This window comes from Ascaphus truei, chromosome 5 (assembly GCF_040206685.1).
Source record: "Ascaphus truei isolate aAscTru1 chromosome 5, aAscTru1.hap1, whole genome shotgun sequence".
In the NCBI taxonomy this organism is placed as follows: Eukaryota; Metazoa; Chordata; class Amphibia; order Anura; family Ascaphidae; genus Ascaphus; species Ascaphus truei.
Window position 1 is genome coordinate 130,138,271 of NC_134487.1, and position 24,842 is coordinate 130,163,112.

Here is a 24,842-nt window from a genome sequence, read left to right on the forward strand (position 1 = left end):
ACACCTGCACTGAAGCAGGGATAGCCTGAAAACCTGACCTGTTGGTAGCTTTTGAGGACTGGAGTTGGCTACCCCTTGTCTATGTTGTGACTCTCATACCTATTTGGATACAGTTAAATGTCCCAAGATCTAAAATTGACTGAGGTTAACTCCCAATGAGTGACACAACAGGTCTGAGTTATAAATCCTGCACTAAAAGGACACATTCAGTGGTAAGTGTAGGTGGCCACTTTGCACCGATTGGCAGAGATAACATGATTCTGTTTGGAATGAGAGCTCGAAAAGTAGCACTAGTATTACTCATCTCTATCAATCAGAACTGGATTGTTACTCTACTGCAACACATAGATGACCATAAATTGTTTAACCATGGGCAGTTATTGGGCATTTAAATAAAGCCTTCAGTTCTACAGGGGCCTGCAGCACTTTGATGATACACCAAATTAAATTAAATTGGTACATGTGACATGGATTATGTCTCCTCACTAGTCTTTTTTGGGGGGCCGGGTGGGGTCAAAGTGTGTGCAGACACACTACACATCTGTCTTTGCAGAATTACTTATATTGTGCAATTGTCTGTTCTCAGTATTGCTAAAAACGAAACCAGGGCTCCTTAATCCTCATCACAGGTAACCCTTTTCACACCAGATTGCAAGAATGATCAATGACAAACAGGAGAATGCATTTAGAGAGACTATGAATAGAATATTCCTGGTATATCCCCACAACACGCCTTGGTTTCATTGTATGAGGAAGGAGTTAAAAATAAATAAAAGTAGTCTTTACCTCAGGTGTCTCCTCGTTTTTATGTAACCTCTGATTGAATTGACACACACACACACACACACCCCGCCCCCCCTCTCTCTGCTGTTTCTTTAAGGGGTTGATTTTGTTGCACATAAAAAGGCAGATGGAGGTGGGGGGGGAAAGAGCAGGATAATCCCATTTTTTTCGGTTTAGGAGAATGGCTGCAGCTGACGGAGTGAGTAACACGTTACTGAGATGATGCCAGTCTCTCACTAAAGTGGTTTAAACACGTTAACACTTCGTTTTACTTCAATCAGTGCTTTGTATTTTATTACCTTTTATTTTTTATGTATATTTAAAAAAAAAAAAAAAAAACACTTGTAGTTTTTGTACAGATTATGTTGGCCACTGATAAGTAAAATCAAGGGTGCTACAGAAACACAGCAGTGTTCAGTCTGCAGCTAATTGTCTAGTGAAGGGTAACGCCAGAGTCATAGACTATAGACCTGCTGAGGATATTTAAACACTATCATAGGGTCTGGATATCCAGGTGCTCAGTAGTGATGGCACGTCAGGTGGCATTAGTCAGGGGAGGCGGCTTTCTCCTTCAGTACAGCACGGGTACGCCTGCATTTCTCGTGCACAATATTTGTTTCAGGACAACAGCATTAAGTGTGTGGGAGTCAGGCGCTGAACCGATGTGTAAAAGCTTTCTTCAGGAGAAAAAGCAGTTCAAAGCAATGGGCAAAAATCATTAACCATACAACACATTGGAAACGACCCTCTACCTGTTTATACAACAGTCATCTCCCAAGGGATTAGTTAAAGTGTGTGTGTGTGTGTGTGTGTGTGTGTGTGTGTGTGTGTGTCAAACATGGCTACTGCTGCTTATGAGTGCTGCCTTTTGTATGCTACTGCTACTGGTTTACGTTGGTCCTTGAAAGCACTATACTGTATATAGCACCATGGCATGATGACTCTTTGTATTGTATCAGGGGGCATGTAGACCCATGTTCAGCTCGCATCTGGGACCTGGTGGTGTGTGGTACTTTGTTCCATGTAGTATGTCTGATGTGTAAAGCACATTTCTCCTTCTCTAGATGCGGTTGAAGGGCCTTCCCCGCAGGGAAGATAAGAGAAAGCAAAAAGAAGTAATTGCTCTGGAAAGAGTGCAGAAACACCCGCTGCAAAGCAGGTACTTTGGGTAGCATGTGGAAGGTCGGGAGGGAATACTAGGTAGGTGGGGTGCGGTACATACATTAACAGCATGTAAAATATATATGTGGGGGGGGGGGAGGCGCTGCAGCACCCCTAATTAAAGCGCCCCATGTGTGCAAGATGAGTCTGTAATGTAGCTGTAGTGATGTGTGCAGGCAGCATTGAGGGGAGCTGGTAACACTGTAAAAAGGTTGGTATTGAACACTAGGGGGAGCTGCAGGGGAGGGAGAGTCATTGTGGGGATAACAGTGAGTGCTGTCATCTAGGATTTGGGGAATGTTAATGATCAGGGCAGGGGAAATAAACACCTATCTTTATTTAAAAAAAAAAAAACATTTAAGGATCAATTATTTTTTTTTTTTTTTTTACGAAGTTATGTTGCACTTTCATGTAATGAACTGTATCGGTTATGAGCACAATTATAGGAACTGTAATAATTAACTTGGTCAAACCTGAATATTTTACAGAAGTAGAGCATAAGGTTTAAACTGTAAATAGTATATTGTAAGCTGTTGTAATACAATTCCACTCTTATTTAATGTGTTTATTAAGACTCCTTTGTAATTGCATCACTCTGTTTTACACGTTTTTTTTTGTCCCCATTAAACAAAGAAACCGGATTTAGATGTAGAGGGGTGTCCATATTGAAACTGCAGAGGGTGAGGCTTTGTATTGTATGGTTGATTTCTCTGCCTCACTGCTGTCTTGGTTGGTTCTGCAGATGGGCGCTCTGGTTCTTTAAGAATGTTAAAAGCCAGCCGTGGCAGTGTAACCTGCGCCTTGTCACCACATTCGACACTGTGGAGGACTTCTGGGCGTAAGTACATAGCATGTTAATGTATGTTAAAGGGGTGATATAGGATTTAAGAAGGTGATTTATCAAGTCTCCCGTGAGCTAACAAAGTGGGGCAAGAATCACTTTTTTTAAAAAGCACCATAAATTATATCAGATTTGGGAAACAAAAGATTTCCATGCTTGAAATGCGGGTGTTTTTCATTCCTAAATATTTTTTTTTTTTTTTTTTAACACAACCGTTTGGCCTACATTGACCTTTTTTATAGTTGTTTATAATACAAGATGGTGGTAACCTGTCTCCTCTGGTGCGTTGCAATTGATATAGTTGCCTACAGATGCAGTCTCCATCCAGTTCTGCTGCTTCAGCCTGCTGGCGCTCCCCGTAATTGAACCCAAGCCGCACTGTGCAGGTAGGGAGACTTAATGGCCCATCGGATTAACACAGCGGGGCTCCCTGCGTTTGAATGGGACTCGCGCTGTGTGAATCCTACCGACCTTCACCTGTCCGTAAGAGACGCGCACTAAGGCTAGGTCCCCAGTATATGCTGCAGCATAGGAACAAGAACCGCCCCTCAATGGGGCCTACTAGCTACCTTGGCTGCCGTGTTGCTCGACAAGATTTTTCTGAAGACAAGAAAATTGTCCTCAGAACTGGCGACGGGGGCGTAGCTTAAGAGGGAGACTGAATCGGTCACTTTCCCTGTGTGCCTCTAACAGGTAATCGCGAGGCTTTTATTATATTTTAATGACATATTATTTGTAGCAGGGGATCTCCGGAGCTGAACCGCATTAATTTCAGGACCGGGGACCCCCTGCTTTCTGTGTTACAGGCCCCGGTATGGGCTGCCGGTATCCCCGCCATGTTTAAATTCTCCCGTGTCACAAACAGGGTTGCCACCTCTCCGGGTTTGACCCGGACACACCTGGTTGCAGGTGCTATGGGGTTTAGCCCGTCAATCTCTGGGTGACGGCGTGCTGCGACGGCCGCGCCTCCCGCATTCCTTTGCAACTCCAACTGCAGCGAACATGGCTGCACAGCGTCATGACTCCGGGTTGCCATGGGACGCCAGGTGACGTCATGATGCCACACAGCGTCACGACGTCACGTAAAGTCCCATTACCATGGCAACGCCGAGTCGTATGATGCCGCACAGCCGTGGTCACTGCAGTTGGAAGGGGAGTTGCAGCAGGATGTCGGGAGACGCTGCTGCCAAGTAAGGGGATTTCCCCCCCCCCTTTCCTTCGGGATCACCATCCCGGCAACCCTGGTCACGTCCCACGTGATCGGAAATTTAAACAAAGCAAGGGGATACCGGCAACCCATGTAACTCAGGAAGCATGTGGTCCCGGGGCTGAAATCAATGCGGTTCAGCAGCTTGATCACCTTCTCTGCTAAGGCAATGAAGGGGTTAAGCCAGTGTAGAGGGGTTGAGTAAAGGGGTAGCTGCCCAAGGGTGACTGGTTAGGCCTACTGGGAAGGTTGCGGGTGGGGTTAACCCCGTCATTACCTTAGCGGTAGTAACTGCTATGGTAATGAAAGTGTTGACCCCTCCCACTACCTAACCAAGGCCTAACTACCCCCTTCATGCATCCTCTCTACCCCCCAATAAACATTACAATACAAACTCCTCCCAACAAATAGAGTACAGTAATGGGAAAAATCCCTATTATCCATATCTGGATAATAGCTCATTTTCCCATTAAAAAATAAAACAACCAAAACATGACCCAGCCAGCATATAGTAAATTAAAGTTGCACTTACCCCTGTCAGGATGAAGGTCCCCCTCTGGCACCAACAGTAAAAAAAAAACTGCCACTAACCCCTTAGTTACCTTTGTGCTTATTAACCACTATGGTAATTAATGGTTAAACACCCTCCTGCTACACACCCGGAAGGCTTAACCAACCTCCCAGGGGCAACCACCCCCACCTCCTCTAACCATTGAGTGGTACACCATGCCCATAACAGGTCCTGTAACTTGGGAAGCAGGGTGTCCCTGGACCTGGAATTAATGCGATTCAGCTCCGGAGACCCCCTGCTACAATACTGTTTTATTAAAATAAAATAAATGCCCTGCGATCGTCTGTTAAAGGAGCGCAGGGGGAGAGACTGAATTAGTCAATTTCTAACTGCGTGTCTCATACAGACAGGAGCAGCCCGGTAGGATTCCCACAGCGCGAGTCCCATTCAGACGCAGGGACCCCCGCTGTGTTAATACGATGGGCCATTACAGCCTGCTATGCACTGGCCGCTGTGAGTTGCCAAGTGTTTGGTCGCCAGCCATGGCGAGGAAATAACCCAAAGTCAAGACTGCATCTGTACCTTGGGGGGTTGATATGGGTTATGACTCCCTTTTTTTTGTTCCTCAGACTGTACACACACATTCAGCTTGCAAGCAAACTATCCTCTGGCTGTGACTACTCCCTCTTCAAGGTGATATAGTTTGACTCTTAACTGTGCACCCTTTTGCATTTGTGTAACATTTATAATTTGATCATGCAGGAAGACACAGGCCTCAGACTTTTTTTAACCCCACAGTTTCCCACCTTTTGTGGTGTAGTGTTTCCCATCCCTATTATGTACCCACTTATGGAATAGAATGCATGCAGTATCATTCACTCTGGAATGCATGACGGTAATTAACATTGGTTAGTTGCTTGCTCAGATACAGAATATAATTTTTTTTTCACCCCCCCAAAGATTAGATAGTGGATAGTACCGTGTTGGCCCATAGAGTAGACAAGACAAAAGTAAGGTATAAGTGATGCCTTTTTGGGGCTAACTAGTGGTTAGAGTGCATGCTTTTTAGGACTATTTTAGCCCCTCCAGGCAGATCTAAGACTGGAAATTAGTAGTCCTGAAAGCGTGCTTTCTTTAACAACTAGTTGGCCATTACAGGTAACATTTATAATTGACTATTCTGTCTTCCCTAAGATTAGAGAATTGTTGTAACTTCAACGGACAACCACGTGTATCATGTAAAAAAAAACAGAACCACTACATGAGATCTACTGCCCCTGTGTGATAAAGTTGCCATCAAAGACCTCACTTCTCCTAAATCTGCTAATGCCAATTCAACTCTGGGTGCTTCATTGCACGTGACATTAAGGATTCCAGAAATGCCATGGAGTTATGCTGACTTTTATTTGCAAATTGAGGCTCGGGGCAAGTTCCATTGATAATTCAGGAACAAAAGTATCCTTTCTGCGGTGTTGTGCCTTTTCCATTCCTTTTATACAGTTGTAGCCCTCCCTGCCCAGCTCCTAAAGTTTACATCAGTGTCCCTTAGGCTGCAATTATAGTGGAGGTGCACCGCTGGAACAAATGAATGTAGACCAATCAAGCGCGCTACGGAGCGACCGATAACAGAGGCGACACATTCAATTGTTTTTGCAGCATGACGGACGTGTCACGTGAGTGGTTCAGCCAATGAGGGTGAACCAGCCTGGTGATGCGTCTGCCACGCCCGCTCGATCGCCTCCGTGCATGTTTTGCGCATGTGACGTCACGTGCTCCGTTGCACATGCCGCCACTATAATCGCAACCTTCTAGTGGCCATTCTGCATTACCTTATTCAGGGTGAAGGCTTCATGCGCCAGGGCTGTTCTCATCCATACACAGTACACATACTGTAGTTACAGATGTCATCAGTTTCATTTGGTCTGTATTCTTTATTGTTGCATCCCCTGGTGCTCTCCCTTAACACACTGGGGGAGGTGCAGAAAATGTAAATGTCCCCTTTCTGCATAACGTCGTTACGCTCTGTCTTTAGGGGCCCCTTTTCGGGGCCTGGCCGACTCCATATGGCTGCCTGATATACAGCCCCTCTTGTCTGAACTGTCATGTCTAGAAAGACTAGGACTGAGGCCTGTGGACCTGCCTTTAGAACTAGTCATATTGCACCCTGGCAGGCCCGCAGGCAGATTTTCCGGGGCCCAGGTCTAGAGCTGTATTCCTTCCTATATACTCTGGAACATACTTGACTATATACACCGAGGCTCCTCCACTCTCACCCCTTCAGGAACCACGTTATAGGAAAGGTGTGTCACCGTTTACACACGCAGTTCACCCCTTTAAGGCCATAGCAATCCGAAAGGGGGGGAACACAGTGTAACTATGCAGGTCTTCCTTGACATAAATATATATTCATGATGTGGTGGGTGTAGGAGTTTGAGCTAGCTGGGAATGTGTGTTAATCACTTCCTGAAATGTGGGCAGAACGGAGTCCTGTTATATTTGCCTCTCCGTTTGTGTGCAGGATGGGATTGAGCCCATGTGGGAAGACAGCAATCTTTTCTCCAGCCAACCTTTCCGCCTCCCGAAATTCTCGCCAAGCAGCCACATAAGCACCCCACGTACCCGGGGCGAGAGACGCCTTGATTAAATCAATCACACCTCCGTTACCAGATCCCACAAGACTGCTGGGCACCGTTCGCCCTGGGTCTCCGCCCCCGGTGCCAACCTCCGAAACAGCTCCATCTGCAAACGTGATAATGCATCAGCAATGTTGTTCTCCACCCCAGGAACATGCCTAGCCTTGAAACCTATATTAAGCTGTAAACACCGTAACACAAAATGCCTCAACAGAACCAACACTGGTGGGGACCGTGAACCAAAATTATTCACAGCCTCCACCACACCCAAGTTGTCGGACCAAACGTCACCTCCCTGTTAGCAAACTTGTCCCCCCAAAGATGTACAGCCACTAGTAAAGGGAAAAGTTCCAAAAATGTCAGATTCCTGATAAGCTGAGTCCCTCGCCAATGCTCTGGCCATTCCTCCGCACACCAAGCTCCATTAAAATATGCACCAAACCCTACTGACCCAGCCGCATCCGTAAATAGCTGCAGCTCATCGTTCCGCGCTGGACGCCCCCTCCACAACGTCCTTCCGTTGTAACTCTGTAAGAATTCTTGCCACACCGCCAAATCCTTCCGAATATCTGTTGTGACCCGAATGAAATGGTTGGGACGCCTTACCCCCGCTGTAGCTGCTGACAAGCGCCTGGAAAACACCCTTCCCACCGGCATAATGCGAGCTGCAAACACCAAATGGCCCATCAAAACCTGAAACTGTCTTAATGAGGCCTTCCTAAGAAGCATGAAATCCTTTATCATACTCTCCAAAACAACTAACTTCTCAGGAGGTAACCTATATTCCCTGTTCACTGAATCAATTACTATGCCCAGAAAACTGAGAGTGGTCGTGGGTGCCACTGGTTTTTCATTCGCCAAAGGAACCCCAAATTCGCGCGCCATGGCTGAAAAATGAAAAAGCCACCTTGCGCACAAATCAGACCCCTGCGGACCAACGAAAAGGAAATCATCCAAATAATGTATGATCCCTGCTGCCTGCACCCTTTTGCGGACCACCCACTCCAAAAATGTGCTGAATGTTTCAAAATAAAAACAAGACAATGCACAACCCATAGGTCAACAAAATAACGCCCTTCCAACATACAGCCCAATAAATGAAAACAATCTGGATGTACCGGCAAGAGTCTGACTTAACGTCTGCCTTCGCCATCAATGTACCCTGCCCCATCCTTCCCACCAAAGCCGCCGCTTGATCAAGAGTGGCGTAGCTTACGGAGCATAAGTCCCTATCTATCCCATCATTAACTGACGACCCTTTCGGGTAAGACAGATGTTGAATTAACCTGAAAGCCCCCGCCTCCTTTTTCGGAACCACTCCCAATGGTGACACCCTAAGATTTTTCAGGGGCCAGGAAAGGAAAGGACCCGCCATTCTGCCCAACTCAATCTCTTTATCAATTTTTTCTTTTGCCACATCCCCATTCAACCTGACCGTCTTCAAATTCCTCTCGCCCCCCGATCCCTCCTGATACTCAAAAGGGGATCCTGAATCTTTCCTTAAACCCCTCTCGTAATAAGCTAGCTGCCCGTCTATTGGGGTATTTTTCCAGCCAAGGCGCCATTGCCTCTGCTGAAACTGGCGTTCCCGCCTTCCTGAACAGCCTGCTGTCCTGCTCCCTTGAAACCCTTACTATCTTTCTTAAAGCACTTTGATTTGGGATGCTGACCCCCGCACCCAGTGCAAGTATGTTAGAATCTACAATTCTCAAAATTGCATCTTGACTCGTTGTAACGCCAACATACCCCCGACTGCTTCCCACCTGCACGCCCTCTCCCTGATGTGCGCACCTGAAAATGCTCCCGCCAGACCCCTTTGAGGCTATTTGACCCACGAAAGGACGACCCCCCGTGTTTCTGAAACGCTTTTCTAATCGTATCCTGAATACTTAAAAAGCGCCGAGCATAAATGCGGATCCTTATCCCCTGCAACGCCCGCCAAAATCCCAAATGCCTGCGACCAATTACTGAACGTGCGAGGAAAAAGACGCTTTTCCACATCCTCTCCACACCCAAAGACACCTGAGCCAACTCTCCACCAACTGTTCCATGGTTGCTCCCCCCGTCAAGCACTGAATCTGACCCCCCCTGCCGCTCACTTGACTTGCATGCCTCCACTGCTTGCTTAGTGGATAATAACGTTGTCATCGGCAATAAAGCTAACTGAACGCCCTTAACCACCGCACTAATCATTCTTGCCTCAGCATCGCCCGCTAACCCCAACTCCAACACCTGTGGTCCAGGGGAGCTAACAATGCCCGGCAAGGTAACACTCTTATTTCCCAAACAAGCAACTCTTTTTCGCTTACCCTTCGATGCCCCAGTCCCCGGCGGTGTTTTGAACCGCCTGTCGGGACCTGCCCCAAGACTCTTGTCCTCTAAGCCTCTGACAGCAAGCTCAACCCGAGGCCCGGACCGCTTGCGAGCCGTGGACGACGTACCAGCGCCACGAAGCGAGGTCGACCGCGTCCCGGCCGTTCCAGATTTACCTGTAAATGAGGAAGCAAATATTAAACCCCCAATGAAGCTAACCTTCATTCCTGAATAAACTCTTATTTTTTTTTATTTATTTTTTTTTTTAAAAGGACCAATCCTTTACCTACGTTCTCTTCTAGGCTGGGACCAAACCCCCCAACCTTTTTTTTTTTTTTTTTTTTTTTTTTTTTTTTTTTAATTTATTTATTTATTTATTTTTTTTTTATTACCAACCATCCTTTTCCAGCCTTCCTTTCACCAGTAACCGGCTATGGCGAGCATGTCGGCCCACTCCCAAAATCCCCCTCTTTTTTTTTTTTTTTTTTTTAGGGGAGAAAGGGAACACTTAGCCACCTACTGCTCGCCTCCATCCATGCTCTTGTTTTTTTTTTTTTTTTTTTTTTTTTTTTAAGGTTGGGACCCATGTCCCACCCCTGTTTTTGTGGGGACCCATGTCCAACACTTGTTTTTGTGGGGACCCATGTCCCACACTTGTTTTTTGTGGGGACCCAAATCCAACACTTGTTTTTGTGGTGACCCATGTCCCACACCTGTTTTTTGTGGGGACCCATGTCCCGCACCTGTTTTTGTGGAGACCCATGTCCCACCCCTGTTTTTTCCAGGGGCCCATGTCCCACACCTGTTTTCGTGGGGACCCATGTCCAACACTTGTTTTTGTAGGGACCCATGTCCCACACCTGTTTTCGTGGAGACCCATGTCCAACCTTGTTTTTGTAGGGACCCATGTCCCACACCTGTTTTCGTGGAAACCCATGTCCCACCCCTGTTTTTTCCAGGGACCCAATGTCCCACACCTGTTCATATGGGGACCCATCACCCAGGCTCCTCCCAAAAGTCACCCAGCCTTCAACCAAATAGGCTGTGATTTCCAAAAACTCCGCCATGACATACCCTTCTGCACCACCAACGCCTCCCGTGCTCCGTAACTAGGACCCCCTTCATCACTTGATGATGGCCACGCCTCAGCGCAGGTAGCATGGGAACCGCCCTGTCCTCTCGCGTCTTCACGACTGCCCAAACTTCCTTGATCACTCCCAGCTTTCAGCACTAGTGCACACATCTGTTTTTGAAACCATCCTTCCTCATGGTTGTGCGCCTCCGCCAAAAGCTGCATGGTGCTGACCTGAAAGGACATCGCTACTAACGCTGTAATTTTATCCAATGGCTCGTCAAACACTGGTTTAATTCCACCACCTAAATCCTGCCAGCAAACTACTCTTGAACTCTTGCCTGGCCGATCTTCACGAAAACCAGTTCACTTGAATAGACTTAGAAACCGCTCTAAAGCTGTAATAACATAAAATTCCCGCATTAATGCTTATATCTTTAGCACCTTAACACCCCCCACCTCCATCCATTAGCGCTAACATCCAACCAACCATTGCTGTCATTTTTTTTTTTTTTTTTTTTTAAGTATGGTGTCACCCATGACATCAAAACCTTAGCATTGTCTTCCATTAACCACAACCAAGACCAACCTCAAAAGGCTTTTTGTTTTTTATTTTTGTTTTTTTTTAAAAACCTTTTTTTTTGTTTTTTTTTAAAAACCTTTTTTTTTTTTTTTTTTTTTAATATACATTTTTATTTATTTATTTCATTATTATAATTTTTTTTTTTTTTTTTTTTAAATGGACAGCCCCACCTGACCACCTCCCACTGTTTAAAAGAGTGGAAAAGAAAAAAGGGGGGGGGGAAGGAAGAGGGCCAATATCTCCCCAAGGAGGAGGGAGGAGGGGGGGGCAAAAGCCCACCATTCCAGCCAAACCACCAACAGCCCCCTCCCCCAGCCGTAACAACAGCCTTGCCCCCAGCCCCCCCCAAAAAATCCCCACCCCCTGATCATCGTCAGGAGGCGGAACCACATGACACTCATGTTCCCTTGCCATTAGCCCAACCGCACGGCTAAGCGTGGGCTGGGCGAGCCTCTCTTCCCCCCCCCAGCCACACAAGCGGCCATAATAGGAGGACAGGAACAGGGCTCGCAAACGGCGAACTCGCAAACCTCCTCCTCCAAGCCGGTGCGCCTTCTTCGCGCAACAGCCCCAGGTAGGAGTCACTCTCCTCGTCATTCTCCCTCCTCCCCCCACCGCTGCCACCAATAGAAAACGCATGAAAACAAAAGGCAGGACAAAAAACCTATCCTTCCCGCAATCCCCCCCCCCCCCCGAGCACCGGCACAACCGGCAAAAACACACGGGGGGGGGGGCGGAGGGTCCCTCAACACGAGGAAGGAAGGGAGGTCCCACGCAGGACAAAAACAACAGCCTTCTTGCAATCCCCCCCCTCCCCCCCCCGGGCACCGGCAAAACCGGCAAAAACACACGGGGGGGAGCCGGAGGGTCCCTCACCACGAGGAGGGAAGGGAAAATCCCTCACCCCGGGAGGGGGGGGCCCAAATCAAAACCACTTAAAACCTACTAAACACAGGAGAAGAGAGGAGAGTGTCCAAACAGTTGAAACGCCAAGGAACAAGTGACAGTTGCTTGTTCCTTGGCTCTATTTGAAAAACTAACTGCCCCAACTGCCTTCCCTGATCGCGCACGCGACCAACAGCCTAGCTGGGGGGGGGGGGGCCGCACCCCCCGGTCAATAGCTGTAGCCACCCATGCGGGCTAGGCCAGCTCTATAATCGCAACCTTCTAGTGGCCATTCTGCATTACCTTATTCAGGGTGAAGGCTTCATGCGCCAGGGCTGTTCTCATCCATACACAGTACACATACTGTAGTTACAGATGTCATCAGTTTCATTTGGTCTGTATTCTTTATTGTTGCATCCCCTGGTGCTCTCCCTTAACACACTGGGGGAGGTGCAGAAAATGTAAATGTCCCCTTTCTGCATAACGTCGTTACGCTCTGTCTTTAGGGGCCCCTTTTCGGGGCCTGGCCGACTCCATATGGCTGCCTGATATACAGCCCCTCTTGTCTGAACTGTCATGTCTAGAAAGACTAGGACTGAGGCCTGTGGACCTGCCTTTAGAACTAGTCATATTGCACCCTGGCAGGCCCGCAGGCAGATTTTCCGGGGCCCAGGTCTAGAGCTGTGTTCCTTCCTATATACTCTGGAACATACTTGACTATATACACCGAGGCTCCTCCACTCTCACCCCTTCAGGAACCACGTTATAGGAAAGGTGTGTCACCGTTTACACACGCAGTTCACCCCTTTAAGGCCATAGCAATCCGAAAGGGGGGGAACACAGTGTAACTATGCAGGTCTTCCTTGACATAAATATATATTCATGATGTGGTGGGTGTAGGAGTTTGAGCTAGCTGGGAATGTGTGTTAATCACTTCCTGAAATGTGGGCAGAACTGAGTCCTGTTATATTTGCCTCTCCGTTTGTGTGCAGGATGGGATTGAGCCCATGTGGGAAGACAGCAAGAACAAGCGAGGTGGGCGGTGGCTGATAACTCTTTCCAAGCAGCAGAGACACAGTGACCTAGACTCTATGTGGCTGGAGACGGTAAGGGGTTTGGTGTAGATCAGCTGATCGGGCCGCTTTAGGCCAAAACTACATAGACTTCCATCAGGGTTGCCACTTTCTACTGAAGGCCAACCCAGAGTTTTTTATTTTTTTAATTAATTTTTTAATTTAAATGTTGTGCTTACATTTTAGCGGTGTCCTCCCGGAATCTTCCCCCTGCAACTCTTGTTAATATGATTGCATGGCGCCGCATTGAAATGTCAACGGGATGCCTTATAGCGCCAAGGCATCGCGTTGTCATTGCAACGTGGCGCCTCGTTGTCATGGCAACAGGTGTCACTTGATGCTATTAAGTCACGGAGCGTTCGAATGGCCATATTGACAAGAGTTGCAGGGTGAAGGTGCCGGAAGACACTGCCACCCAGAGGTTTACTAGGCAAACCTGTAGCCCGAAGATACGTGGCCAAAAACCTTAGTTTTGGTCCCAAATTTCATGGCATATGTAGTCTTTCTATTTTCAGATTTAATTTTGGGGCATACCCCCTGAGGGGTTGAAGAAATGTTTTGATGCTGTAGAATGCCATTGGGGCAAAACTGTAGACCTGATTGTTGGCTACGGAAATATGCTCTGTTGACAATGGAGTTTAGGTGGGGATTTCGGGTGACCTTTCCCTCATGGTTAGTAAAAAATATCTTTATAATGGAGAGCGCAACCATCCCTTAGTGATTGCAGATGAATAAAATGGCTTGCTGTCTTTGGTCCATTCTCAGTTGTTGTGCCTGATCGGCGAAGCTTTTGACGAGTACAATGAAGAAATCTGTGGTGCTGTCATCAACATCCGGGCAAAGGGAGATAAAATTGCCATCTGGACCCGGGAAAGTGAGAACAGAGCAGCAGTAACTCACATTGGGTAACATTCTACCATTCTATGCACGGTTATGATGTGGAGACACTTTTTTTTTTTTGCCCTGGGGTTGGTTTTAAACAGGTGTCTGCCTGAGGAACATGAAAATTAGTCTGGGACTGAATTGGTAAGCGAAAACCAAACCGAAGCCTATAGATTGAGCGGGCTTCCCTGTGGCTTTGGAAGCTGCTACCATCTCAAACTAGCATTTGGTACACTTTGTGGGAGCTAGATTGCATGGGCAGCATTTGCTGAAGGGCATTGCACTATTGGTGCTGTACATTGCGTGCTCTGCCAAATCCAAAAAAAAAAGTAGAATGGATAATGACTTTCACTGTCCAGCATTTATATGGATATAGAGGTTTCTCAAAATATATTCCCAATAAATTTAAATTACAGGCGTCTAACCTTCTTGCGTTGAGGGGAAATAATACCCAGTACCGACGACAATTTTCATTTCATTAATGTTATGAGGGTGTAGTCCATTGCATCTCATTGTGCTGCTTGACTGTGTCTTGCAGAAGAGTGTACAAGGAGAGACTGGGATTATCTTCCAAAGTGGTCATTGGTTATCAGGCTCACGCAGACACGGCTACGAAGAGCAACTCTCTTAACAAGAACAAGTTTGTGGTTTGAGAAGCTTTTGGTTTGGACAGAAGATCGGGGTGTGACACCACACTACCCCTCCACCTTCCAACGCTGGATAATAAAAGTTTTCGGGTGGGGGGGCAGGAAACTTTTCTTTATTTAAATTCTATTTTGTCCTAATGTTTTGAATAATAATGGTGTCTTGTTGATCTAAAAAAAACAAAAGAAGCAAATAAACAAGCCGCCTCTTGAATACAATTTTGATTTTTTGATTTTTTTTAAATTGAATTCCAGGGGGTGGAGGGGCAACCATATTCTGGGATTTGGGTTGGGTATCGCTGGACAGCAACAGCACAGCATTTCAGCAGCTAGAGGGTGGTTGGAAGTATGCAGCAAACGGGGACAAGTAAAAGGCCCAGATCCACAAAAGGGTGCTAAGCTATAGCATGCCTTGTATCCTACAGATATTTATGTGTAACCCTTTTAGGGTACCACCCCTAAGTGATATGTGGGGTACTCTCTTTCTGGTGTGAGCAGAGCTGCTGTCTTGCGCTCAGATGAACAGTTCAGGCACCAATGGTGTCAGTGTAGCCAGTGAGAGCGGAGTATGTTGGAGCAATAACAACCACTAGATGAAATCGGCGTTGGGAAGGTATACAATCCTTACCTCCATGAATACTCCGATCTGGGTCCTGCTCTGGTGTTTCTCCGCTACTCGTGCGTCTGGTAACAGGAAGGCTGTGGGCTTTGCGGTGGTGTGGGGAGAGCCAGGACAAGGAACAGAAGTGACAGATTACCTTGATGTCTTCCTCTGGTACAGCGCCTCCAGCCAGCGAGGATCCCCTTTGAATCATCAGGGGATAGACTCTCACTGACACTCCTTCATCCAGAGACAGTAACTCACACACAGCATGTCTTTTCTGTATAACTACTAACTGAACTAACTGATAATTTGGGAGGATGTCTCAATTTGAATATCTTTGGGGAGAGTCTCTAACTCATAGCAAGCCAGAGCCGGATACAGATTGGCCCAAACACATCAGGGGGCGTTCCAACCAATATCCACCCCTTAGATTGACATCCTCAGAGTTGCTAGGCCTGCCCTTGAATACTGATACATTATTCAAGGCTGGAATGCACACACAGGCCTAAGAAAGGGAATTAACCTTTCCACTGCCTGGTCTGACAGAGGAAAGGCCCAGGAAAATAAGTAACCGCCGGGAGGCTATGTTGCATATGAATGGGAGCTGATGCATGCTACATCTTTGCAAAAGTTTGATCTAGGCCTAACCTGGTTGCAGGTGATCAGGTCTGTCCCAACCCCTTTCCTCTGGTAGCACTTATGGATGAGAAAGATTACCTTTTGCAGAAACCTGACAACTGCTTGACCATTCATTGTCTAGCTGGAACTGCACAGATACAACCTCATCGTCCTGTCATTAGACAGCAAGATAAGGTGTTGGAAAAACAAGAATATTGTGGCTGTTGAAGTCTGCAATGTTTTGGTTGCCTGTACTGCGCAGGGTATGGAACCAAAACTGCACTCAAAACCCAGTACTAGCTGCTCTATTGAGAAGCACACGCTGCAGGGTATGTGTTCTCTTAATATGGAGACAACCGTGTTTGCTATCAGACCTGTATGTGGGATTTGATCTAGCATTTGGTATCGCTTGTAGCAACCATTTCCCTTGAGTAAGGTGTCAGCTAATGTACTACATGCAGCCAAGTACTGTAGGCAGCATCTGAGCCCTTTGAATCCCCAAAGCAGTTGAAGGTGCGTCCCGCATAGGACCAAGCTGAACTAATATCTGTTGCACAGATTAAAAAGATGTGACTGTTTAAAAATAATAATAATAATAATGAAAAAATTATTTATAAATTGTTTAGTGCGACACATCTAGTTTGTACTCTTTAGTTTAAACCATCACATTGCTGTTCATTCACTTTGTGGTGACTGCAGAAGTACAATAAACAATGAGGCATAAGCGGGGGTAAAATGCACCACCCAGTATCATCAGTGTTCCCTCATTGAGCCAGTTTATAATGTATATTTATGCGCTTCCCCCTCACATGTTTGCTTCCAAATTACATTGTAGTCACGGGTCCAATGTCTTAAAGTGGCAGTCCCCCCCTTTTTTTTTTTTTGTGAGCCACTTTATTTTAAAGAAATATTACAGGAAAAATGGTGTCGTGGACATTTTATGTTCGTTTTTAAATGTTGAAGAAACTTCCATATCATATTATTGATATAGCGCAAAGGGTGTATGCAGGGCCTTAGAAAACATTGAATACATTGAAAATAAAGTACAAACAATATGTACATGACCACATAAGGCAGAGGAAGGCCCTGTAGAGCTTACGATCACTGGTTTGTTGGGAGGCTTACAGACACCTTAGGGCTGTTATATACTGTGTGTGCGGCCGGGCGAAGGCGCGTGCACGCGCCGCACACGTTTTGTGTGCTTACTGCGCGAGTGTATGACTGTGTGTGTGTAACTTATTATTTATTTATTTAAAAAAAAAACACATTGGTATAAATAAAATATTTATTAACATTGTACGTACATACGTTTCAGTGCCGATAGCGGCGTGAAATCATTGTATTCCCTGTCTTTCCCGCTGTCGGCCGGCTGGACGCTCACTGCCGTGCGAGCGCGGCCCTTGTATAGAAGGGCTGACTAACCTCAGCCAATTATAAGGGACGCGCGCACGGCGTAGCGCACGCGACCACTATATAACAAGCCTTAGGAGTAAAAGTGCAGTCAGGTCAAAGGCATATGGAGTTGGTCACTGGTTTCTACAGTAATCAAATAAGCTTTGTTTTATGCTGTGTTAGATATATATATATATATATATATATATATATATATATATATATATATATATATCTATTTTTTAAGTGAATACTACTTTAACTACTTGTGAATTTCAGTGGTGTCTAAAATGAATGCCATTTTCTCATTGGAAGTCCTACGTTTGCTGCTACTCCTGATTGAATACTTGTGTGGGGGAGTGTGCAACTTTTAACCCATTTGATGAGAATCCATTAACACCCCTCTGGTACTAGTGGCAAGGTTAAGAGTAGACTTTAGAAGGTGTGTGTGAGAAGTGACTTGTTGGCAATTATTCATTCGGAATATTATTTTTTTTTACACGAAAGTTAATTCTCCAGTATTAATAGGAGCAACAAATGAAGGCTTTTTTCTGTAGATTGAAAATCCTACTGACTATTCCAAGGCATCTTTCAACCCATTGACCAGCTGTTGCTCTGTATTGTGAAAGTATTCATGTATTGCAGCATTATGATGGAAAGGAAGTAGCCCCGTATTACTGATATTTGTTGCTTCTCGAAAGGACTGCAGCCCTGGATTCTGTTCTTTGCTGTGTATTTTGACTGTGTAAATATATATATATATATATATATATTTCACCATACTTAAGTTATGGTGGGTAAAAAAAGTGACAAAACCCCTCCACAGTAAAGCATATAGCAAATGGAAATATAACTGTATGCTCATTTGCATGTCTTAGAAAGGTCTGCAAACCCGCCTTTCCCCATTATCACCCAGCACACAGCACTTCCACTGCAGCAACCTATCTTAAGCTTCATTTTGCAAATCCAGTATAACCAACCCCCCCCCGCTGATGAGACCCATTAAGGTGGAAACGGCTGTCGGTGTGTGGGTTTACGGGCTATGAATTTCCAGACGTTTACATTGATTGGCTGCTTAAATTGAGACTCGGGGGCCGCCCCCGCCCGCTCTGTCGGATCATTCCGTCTGCTGGGGATGATCACATATCGCCCAGCAGACAGAAGCGTGAGAACGCAGTGTCACGAAGCCCTCTGTGTGAACTCGGCCTTAACCCTGGCTGTGCTCAAAGCTGTGAAATGCAGCAAGCAAAAGCTTACAGAGGACCATGTTATATGGGTTTGAAGCAAAAGGTGGCACTATGTGCTCATTTGCATGTAATTTCCCAGAATCCTTTACTGCAGTGGAAGCACTGTGTGCTGGCTGATAATGGTGAAAGGCAGGGTTGCAGACCTGTCTAAGATATGCAAATGAGCATACAGTAATTTCCATTTGCTACATCTATATCCCTGGCCTGTGTATGTATGTATATATAATATAGCTTTTTTTCCCCTCCAGGTGCCTAGGTCCCTAAAATGGCAATGTTTTTTATTTCATCAACTAGTGGCCCTTTGATAAGTTTGGCCCCAGAGGGCCTTTGGACTCTGCTCCTGTTCATTTAGTTGCCGGTGCTTAGGCAGCAGAGTGCAATTTTTCCCCCACTGAAACGTACTTGTAATATTCAGATGTAATAAATGCTGAAATATTTTCATGGCTTTTGAATGAATCTCGAATTACAGTACAGTACCATATGCTTTTGGCCCTTCTACTCCTAAATGTTCTGATCTGGGCCCTTTGTAGAATTAATGTGAGACTAGCAGCCCTGGTCTATGGTGCCTATTCAATATGCTGATGTAGTAGTCTTTCCCTTGCTCGTGAACATTTCAGCTTCACTCGTTTGAATGCACACACATATATATATATACACACACACACACACACACACACACACACACACACACACATACATATATATACACACACACACACACACACACACACACACATATATAATCACAGATATAAAAACACATACTCACCACCTTGCTGCCACCACTGCTCCGGGACACAACCCCATCTTCCCCCCCCCCCACGGGGGCAGCACAACCCCCCTGCATCTCCTGCACGGGCAGGGAGGCAGGCACAGGGATTGGAGCAGAAGGGGGCACATCTCCCGCTCCCCCCTCCCTTCCCCACCCCCCACAAGGCAGCGCAACCCCCCTGCATCTCCCGCACGGGCAGTGAGGCAGGCACAAGGATCGGGGCAGAAGGGAGACACATCTCCAGCTCCCCCCTCCCCACTGGCGGCGCAAGCCCCCTCCATCTCGCGCAGGTTGACAGCCATAGGGATCGGGCAGATCGGGAGCGAGCACACGTCACTGGGAGACTCATGAATATTCATGAGTCTTCCACTGACTGCCGGAGGCAAATTATAAACAAATCCCAGCTTTAAAAATGTCGCCAAATTTCGCCGATCAATATATGGAGAACGGATTGACCGGCAGCTATACAGTTCTTTAGGTAATTAGAGATTGCCCACATGAAGCTATTGAAGTAAAAAAAAAAAAAAGACTGAACTGCAGCTTTAAAACTTTCCAAGTCAGGGGAAGACTTCTTCACAGCATACTGAATAAGTGCAAATGGGACAGTCGCACTACCCTGTAATTACCTAGCTTTATTAGTGCCAGGCTGGTCACTGCTACTGCCATGAAACCCAGCGGCTGCAATAGCACATGTTGTCCCCCAGGTGTCGCTGGCCTAGAGAGGTATGATGCTGGGACCGCCTCTCGCTGGGAAGGGCTTTGCTGATCACTGCAAACAGGACAAGGCAGCAGAGCAGACATGGAGATCCCATGGCCGAGACCCCAGGAAGCAGTATAACAATAGGCTGCCCTGAGCTTCTAGCGCTCTCTGCAGCTTCCCAATGCCAGCTCTAAGCTCCCAGGCAGCTTTTGCATCACACCCTCCCCCGCTCTGCAGCCCCTCAGACCTGTGCATTGCCACCTTCTCCCTATATCCCTATTTGTGATTTATTTATTCCTGTGTGTTTGGATTAATCCTTCCTATCCTTCCCCTGCTAATCTCTGGATACAAACCATGTCTGGCAAACACCAGCATTTTAAAGGACCTGAAGTCAGCTGCTGTGTAAAGTATTTCTTATTCGGATTCAACATTGTCTTCTGGGTGAGTTTCCTGGCTGATGGGGACTGTAGTGCAAGGTGGGGGAGGAGAGAGACTGAGGCTTTTGTTTTCTGCCTGGGGGTGTAATAGATTCTGAATGGGTGAGTTGGCCTTTCTCTGTCTTCCTTAGCACGTTCTATTGTCTGTGCCTTGCTGGTGTAATGAGCTGAGAGAGGCTCCATTACCCCCTTAGCTGCAGTTCCTAGTTTCCCATTGCATCTCTCCTCCCTCCCTCCTTCCTTCAGAGAGCCTGTGAAATCTTTGGCTTTGACCCTTTCACAGCCGAAGTGAATGGCACCACGGGCATGAACAATATGCTGCAAGCCCTGGCAGCTTCTGAAAGGGTTAAACTGCTTTGCAACCCCCTCTTCTCCCCCACCCCCCCGGGTGTCTGATAATGAGGTCACACTGGCTTGCATTGCACAACCTTCCCGCACGAGTTACATTGCTCTGCAACATGTTGCAGGTCCTTGTAGCACTGATGGGGTTAAGTTGCTCTGGGTGTATTTTTTGTGTGGGTGTCTGTGTTTTGCTTTCACAACCGGTCAATGCTAGCTGCACAGTGAGCCCTTGTATCCATGTGTCTGTATTGGGCGGGCTGTGTTCCTGTATGACCTTTTGGAAATATTTCAGGCTTTGACCCCCCCTTCGTGGTCTAGTACGTTATAATTCGGTGTGGCCCCACTTTTGCTGCAGGAGGTGGGGTGTTTGATAAGTAAGGAACATCAGTTTGCAGAGGGATGCAGATGCAGTGTATGGTGGGAGGAGTATAAATGCCTGGGGTGAAAGGTCATCGTATGTTTGTGGGGAGGGTCTGTGTGCTGTGTATGGAGGCAGGCTCTGTACTGTACACAGGGAGTGTTGTGTATGCAGTGCTGACTCTAATCTGTGTATTAGCTCTATGATGGTACGGGCCAGTGATGGGAGCAGATGCAGTCTGCCATTGTTTTGTGATATTTTTTATTTTTTTTATATTGAGGCAGCTTTAGGAACTCTACCTCTTAATGTCCGCACTGTAACCCACTCATTTATCTATAGTATCATCCCATATGGAATTCTACCATGTTATTCGTTCCGGTGGTGTTCTTAACCCATTGGCTGCCCGAGGTGCCTGCAACGCATTGCAGAGCATGGACACTAAAAGAAAAAGTGCACCGATAAACACAATTCAAATGTCCGTCCCCCCATTGTGAACACTGCTAAACACTCCTTTGTGTTTTCATTTTATTTAAAAAAATTCAAAAAGCGGAATCCCTACATACAATTATTGCTCCTTTTTCTGAACTTGCAAACCTTTACCAGGTCTGCCACATTTAATTCCTATTAGGCCTGTTTGATTTCTAGACAATCCAGAAAATATGCAAATAAATGCACAAAGCAGCGCACACCTGTGTCCCTGGGCAGTGCGTGGCTTTGTGCATTTATTTGCATATTTTCTGGATTGTCTGAAACTCAACGAGCGTCTGGACACGCCACCTGGATCACTATAAGCTCTAGGAGTGGGTAAGATTCTCTGACACTTCGACTATGGATCATCTTCCCTACTACATACTGGGGTGAGTCCTGGATTTATTACACAGCTATTTCCAATGAGGTACAGCGAAGCGTGTTTTTACATATTTTTTCTGTTGCCTTCAGGATACTCATGCTTCCAGTGTGATATTTCACTCACCCAGTAGTTTACCCACTCCACAATTGAGCCATATGTGTTACTCTTATTATCGATGAATATAATATAATAACTTTTCTGGACTGTTAGAGCACGCATTATCTTCATATACTGTTTGATTTCTAGGAAGGGGCCATAGTGTGTAGACATCCCCAAGGGGATAAGGGAGTAAGTGTGTAGACATCCCCATTACTGCTTCATAGCGCATAATATACGTTTTTAAGCATACCTGTACAATTCAGCATGGTACAAGACACATGGGCAATAAAGCGAAATACAGGCAATTAAGATAAGGTTAGTAGTTTGAGTTTCTATCAGTATATGCAATAGAAATGATTACATAATGAACTTGCAAAACCCCAGTGTGCCTGATGCCGCTAGGGTCTCCATTGCTATCGCCCCAACTTCAGTAATCTGAGCTGCTTAGATTAGACATACAGGTGGAAGAGATAGCAAGCTTCGATACAGAGTTTATACTCCACTCCAAGCACAGGAGGAACTCCTTTTTTTAAAAGTTTGAGACTACCGGGTATTTAACCGCTTTGGTATTAATTACACTTAACCATTGTTATCTTTAAGTATTTAGTAATAATAAAAACATTAAAATAAAGGGTTTTTATATTATCCTATTTTTGAACAACGATTTGAAATTCTTGTGTAGTCTGACCGGGGCAAGGATAAATGAGTGATTTGAGCACCTAAAATGTTTTTTTTTACCTGGGTAATTAGCTGGACTAACTCGTAGGGTTGGCATGTAGACAAAAAAAGTTGACTTCCATATTCTGCGTGTAGTATTTCCTGAATACCCACAGGTGTTCATAAACAGATCTGTACATGTAACTAGATTATTATTACAGGTGTCTGTAGGCCCACATGTTCCAAGTTTCAGAGATTGTTCAGCATACTGAAGATGATTATTGGGTACTGTCGTGAGAGTCATATTTACAAGAATGGACAAGGTCCTTGTAATTATGGTTATTTCCTGCACAATTTGCTCTGAGAGTTTAACGGCTTGTGGTTGATGGTAAATGTCTGAGCATTGTGAGGTTGATGCCGATTGTTTTATCTCTGGGTAGCCCCTGGACAGAGATTTCACATTTAACCACTATATCCCTTAGTGTCTTGTGGCTAGTTGCACCAATGTGGCAGCATTGTTGGGGTCATGTTGACAAGGACCCTGTAATCTTTCAGTGGCATTGCAGACGGGACAAATTAGTCTTTCACAAACCTACCTCCCCTTTTTTTTTTTTTTTTTTGTACAATTTGACATTTCTCAATTTTATTTTTAGTTCTTTTCCTTTTGTTGATAAAAGCAAATTCCAAAATAACGCAAATGAAAGAAACTGTTGTCAACTTGCCCACAAACACAATTGTAGGCGTTGCCCATACAAACATCCGTTTATCCCCACAAGGATCGGAGTGGACCTGTTTTGCAAAGGCGTCCAAAGCAGAAGAATGAGGAGCCTGGCGGGTATGCTGGGAATAGTGGAGCCTGGGAATTGGCTCATGCTCAAAGCTTTCTGGGTACGTCACTGGCCTGACATAGCGGTGAGGTGACAAATCGGCTTAATCTGCACGTGGCCACCATTATTTTACCGCTGGTAGATACTCTATTCCATGCTTTAGTAGTAAAAATATCTTGCATTTATAAAAGTCTCCAGAGTTACCAATCTCTTTACAATAACTCTTTGGACATCTTTCTTCTGCCGCCTGAGAGGGAATCCTAGACTTTTTTGGCGCCTTTGTTTCATTACATGTCTTGTTCTGACTCAAGCTCCCTGTGGAAAGTGAGTAGAGGCAGGCAGTTTAACTCCAACCCATATACCAGGGGTCGGCAACCTCTGAAGGAAGAGACATTTTATTAAAAAAATAATTTTTCCCAAAATATTCAGAGAGCCGCAACACATGCTTGAATATTACACCCATACAAACATGTACTGTACACACAAAGAGGTGTGTATATATACACTATAAGCATTAACATGACAAAATATGTGGGGAATAAAATGCATCTCACAATAAGTAGTCCCTTTATTTCGTTTTTCTTATTGTTCTGTGCAAAATAGTGTCATTTACAAATACACGAACCCCCCCCCCCCCAAACACCCATACACGAGTCCTCACAAATTCACACACACTACCCCCCAAATACATATATATACACACTTACATTGGGCCTCTCTCCCACACTGTCCTGCCTGTGGCTGCTGAACAATTCCAACTGTGTCATCCCAGCACACTTGAGTATTGGTAAGGTGACCACCTGTTCTTGTAAGGTTGCCCTTGTTTGTAGGATTCAGCTTCCAGAAGGAACTCCCTTTAGAGAGGTCCCTTTTTCCGCTGACACAGCTATTCTTGTCTGCGTGCGTCTTCTCCTGGACGCCACTGGGGACACTCTTCTTTGCCTCTGTTAGGCCCCGGACATGTTTGGCGCTTGCTTGCGGAAGCGTGCTAACGCGCGCTCCCGCTCAGCACTGAGCCCCTACAGCCGCAATTAGAGCGGCTTTAGTAGGGGCTCACCTGCGCTTCCACGCGCTTGCGGAAGCGCAGGTCTTAGGGGAATTTTAAATTCCCCCGCTTGCCGGCGAGACAGGCCGGTCACGTGAGCGGTTCGCCCAATGAGGGCGAACCAGCTCCGTGACGTCACTGGCCCGCCCGCGGCCAGTGACGCGCACGCCCCCGGCCCACCCCCTGACGGCTGCTGACAGCGCTTGCGGTAAGCAACCGCAAGGCCAGGGAAAGCACCCGCTTTCCCTGCGCCTCAGCGCGCCAGCAGGGACCATGGACTCGGTCTTAGTGTTGACGGTGCTTAAT

General features: G+C 46.1%; 3 protein-coding genes across 4 annotated transcripts in view; 2 read left to right on the forward strand and 1 right to left on the reverse strand.

Annotated features, from left to right (window-relative positions):
- Positions 1-1,492: 1,492 nt before the first annotated feature.
- EIF4E1B (eukaryotic translation initiation factor 4E family member 1B) lies at positions 1,493-14,789 on the forward strand. The gene is made up of 7 exons (XM_075600787.1): positions 1,493-1,574; positions 1,848-1,942; positions 2,687-2,782; positions 5,133-5,196; positions 12,982-13,095; positions 13,828-13,967; positions 14,483-14,789. Exons 2-7 carry the CDS (start codon positions 1,848-1,850, stop codon positions 14,595-14,597), a joined length of 624 nt encoding a protein of 207 aa, XP_075456902.1. The 5' UTR covers positions 1,493-1,574; the 3' UTR covers positions 14,598-14,789.
- LOC142494318 (uncharacterized) lies at positions 6,956-11,044 on the reverse strand. Its single transcript, XM_075598876.1, has 3 exons — positions 10,524-11,044; positions 9,446-9,625; positions 6,956-7,242 (listed from the first exon to the last, which is right to left on the reverse strand). The coding sequence occupies exons 1-3, from the start codon at positions 10,765-10,767 to the stop codon at positions 6,956-6,958; spliced, it is 711 nt and encodes a 236-aa protein (XP_075454991.1). The 5' UTR covers positions 10,768-11,044.
- A 5,186-nt stretch (positions 14,790-19,975) lies between the features above and the next one.
- The window catches only part of TSPAN17 (tetraspanin 17), a 44,345-nt gene continuing 39,478 nt past the window's right edge, over positions 19,976-24,842 (forward strand). For both annotated transcript variants that reach the window (XM_075600788.1, XM_075600789.1), the window contains exon 1: positions 19,976-20,362. In XM_075600788.1, coding sequence (XP_075456903.1) covers positions 20,276-20,362 — 87 coding nt within the window. In that variant the 5' untranslated portion in view covers positions 19,976-20,275. The remainder of the gene's footprint in view (positions 20,363-24,842) is intronic.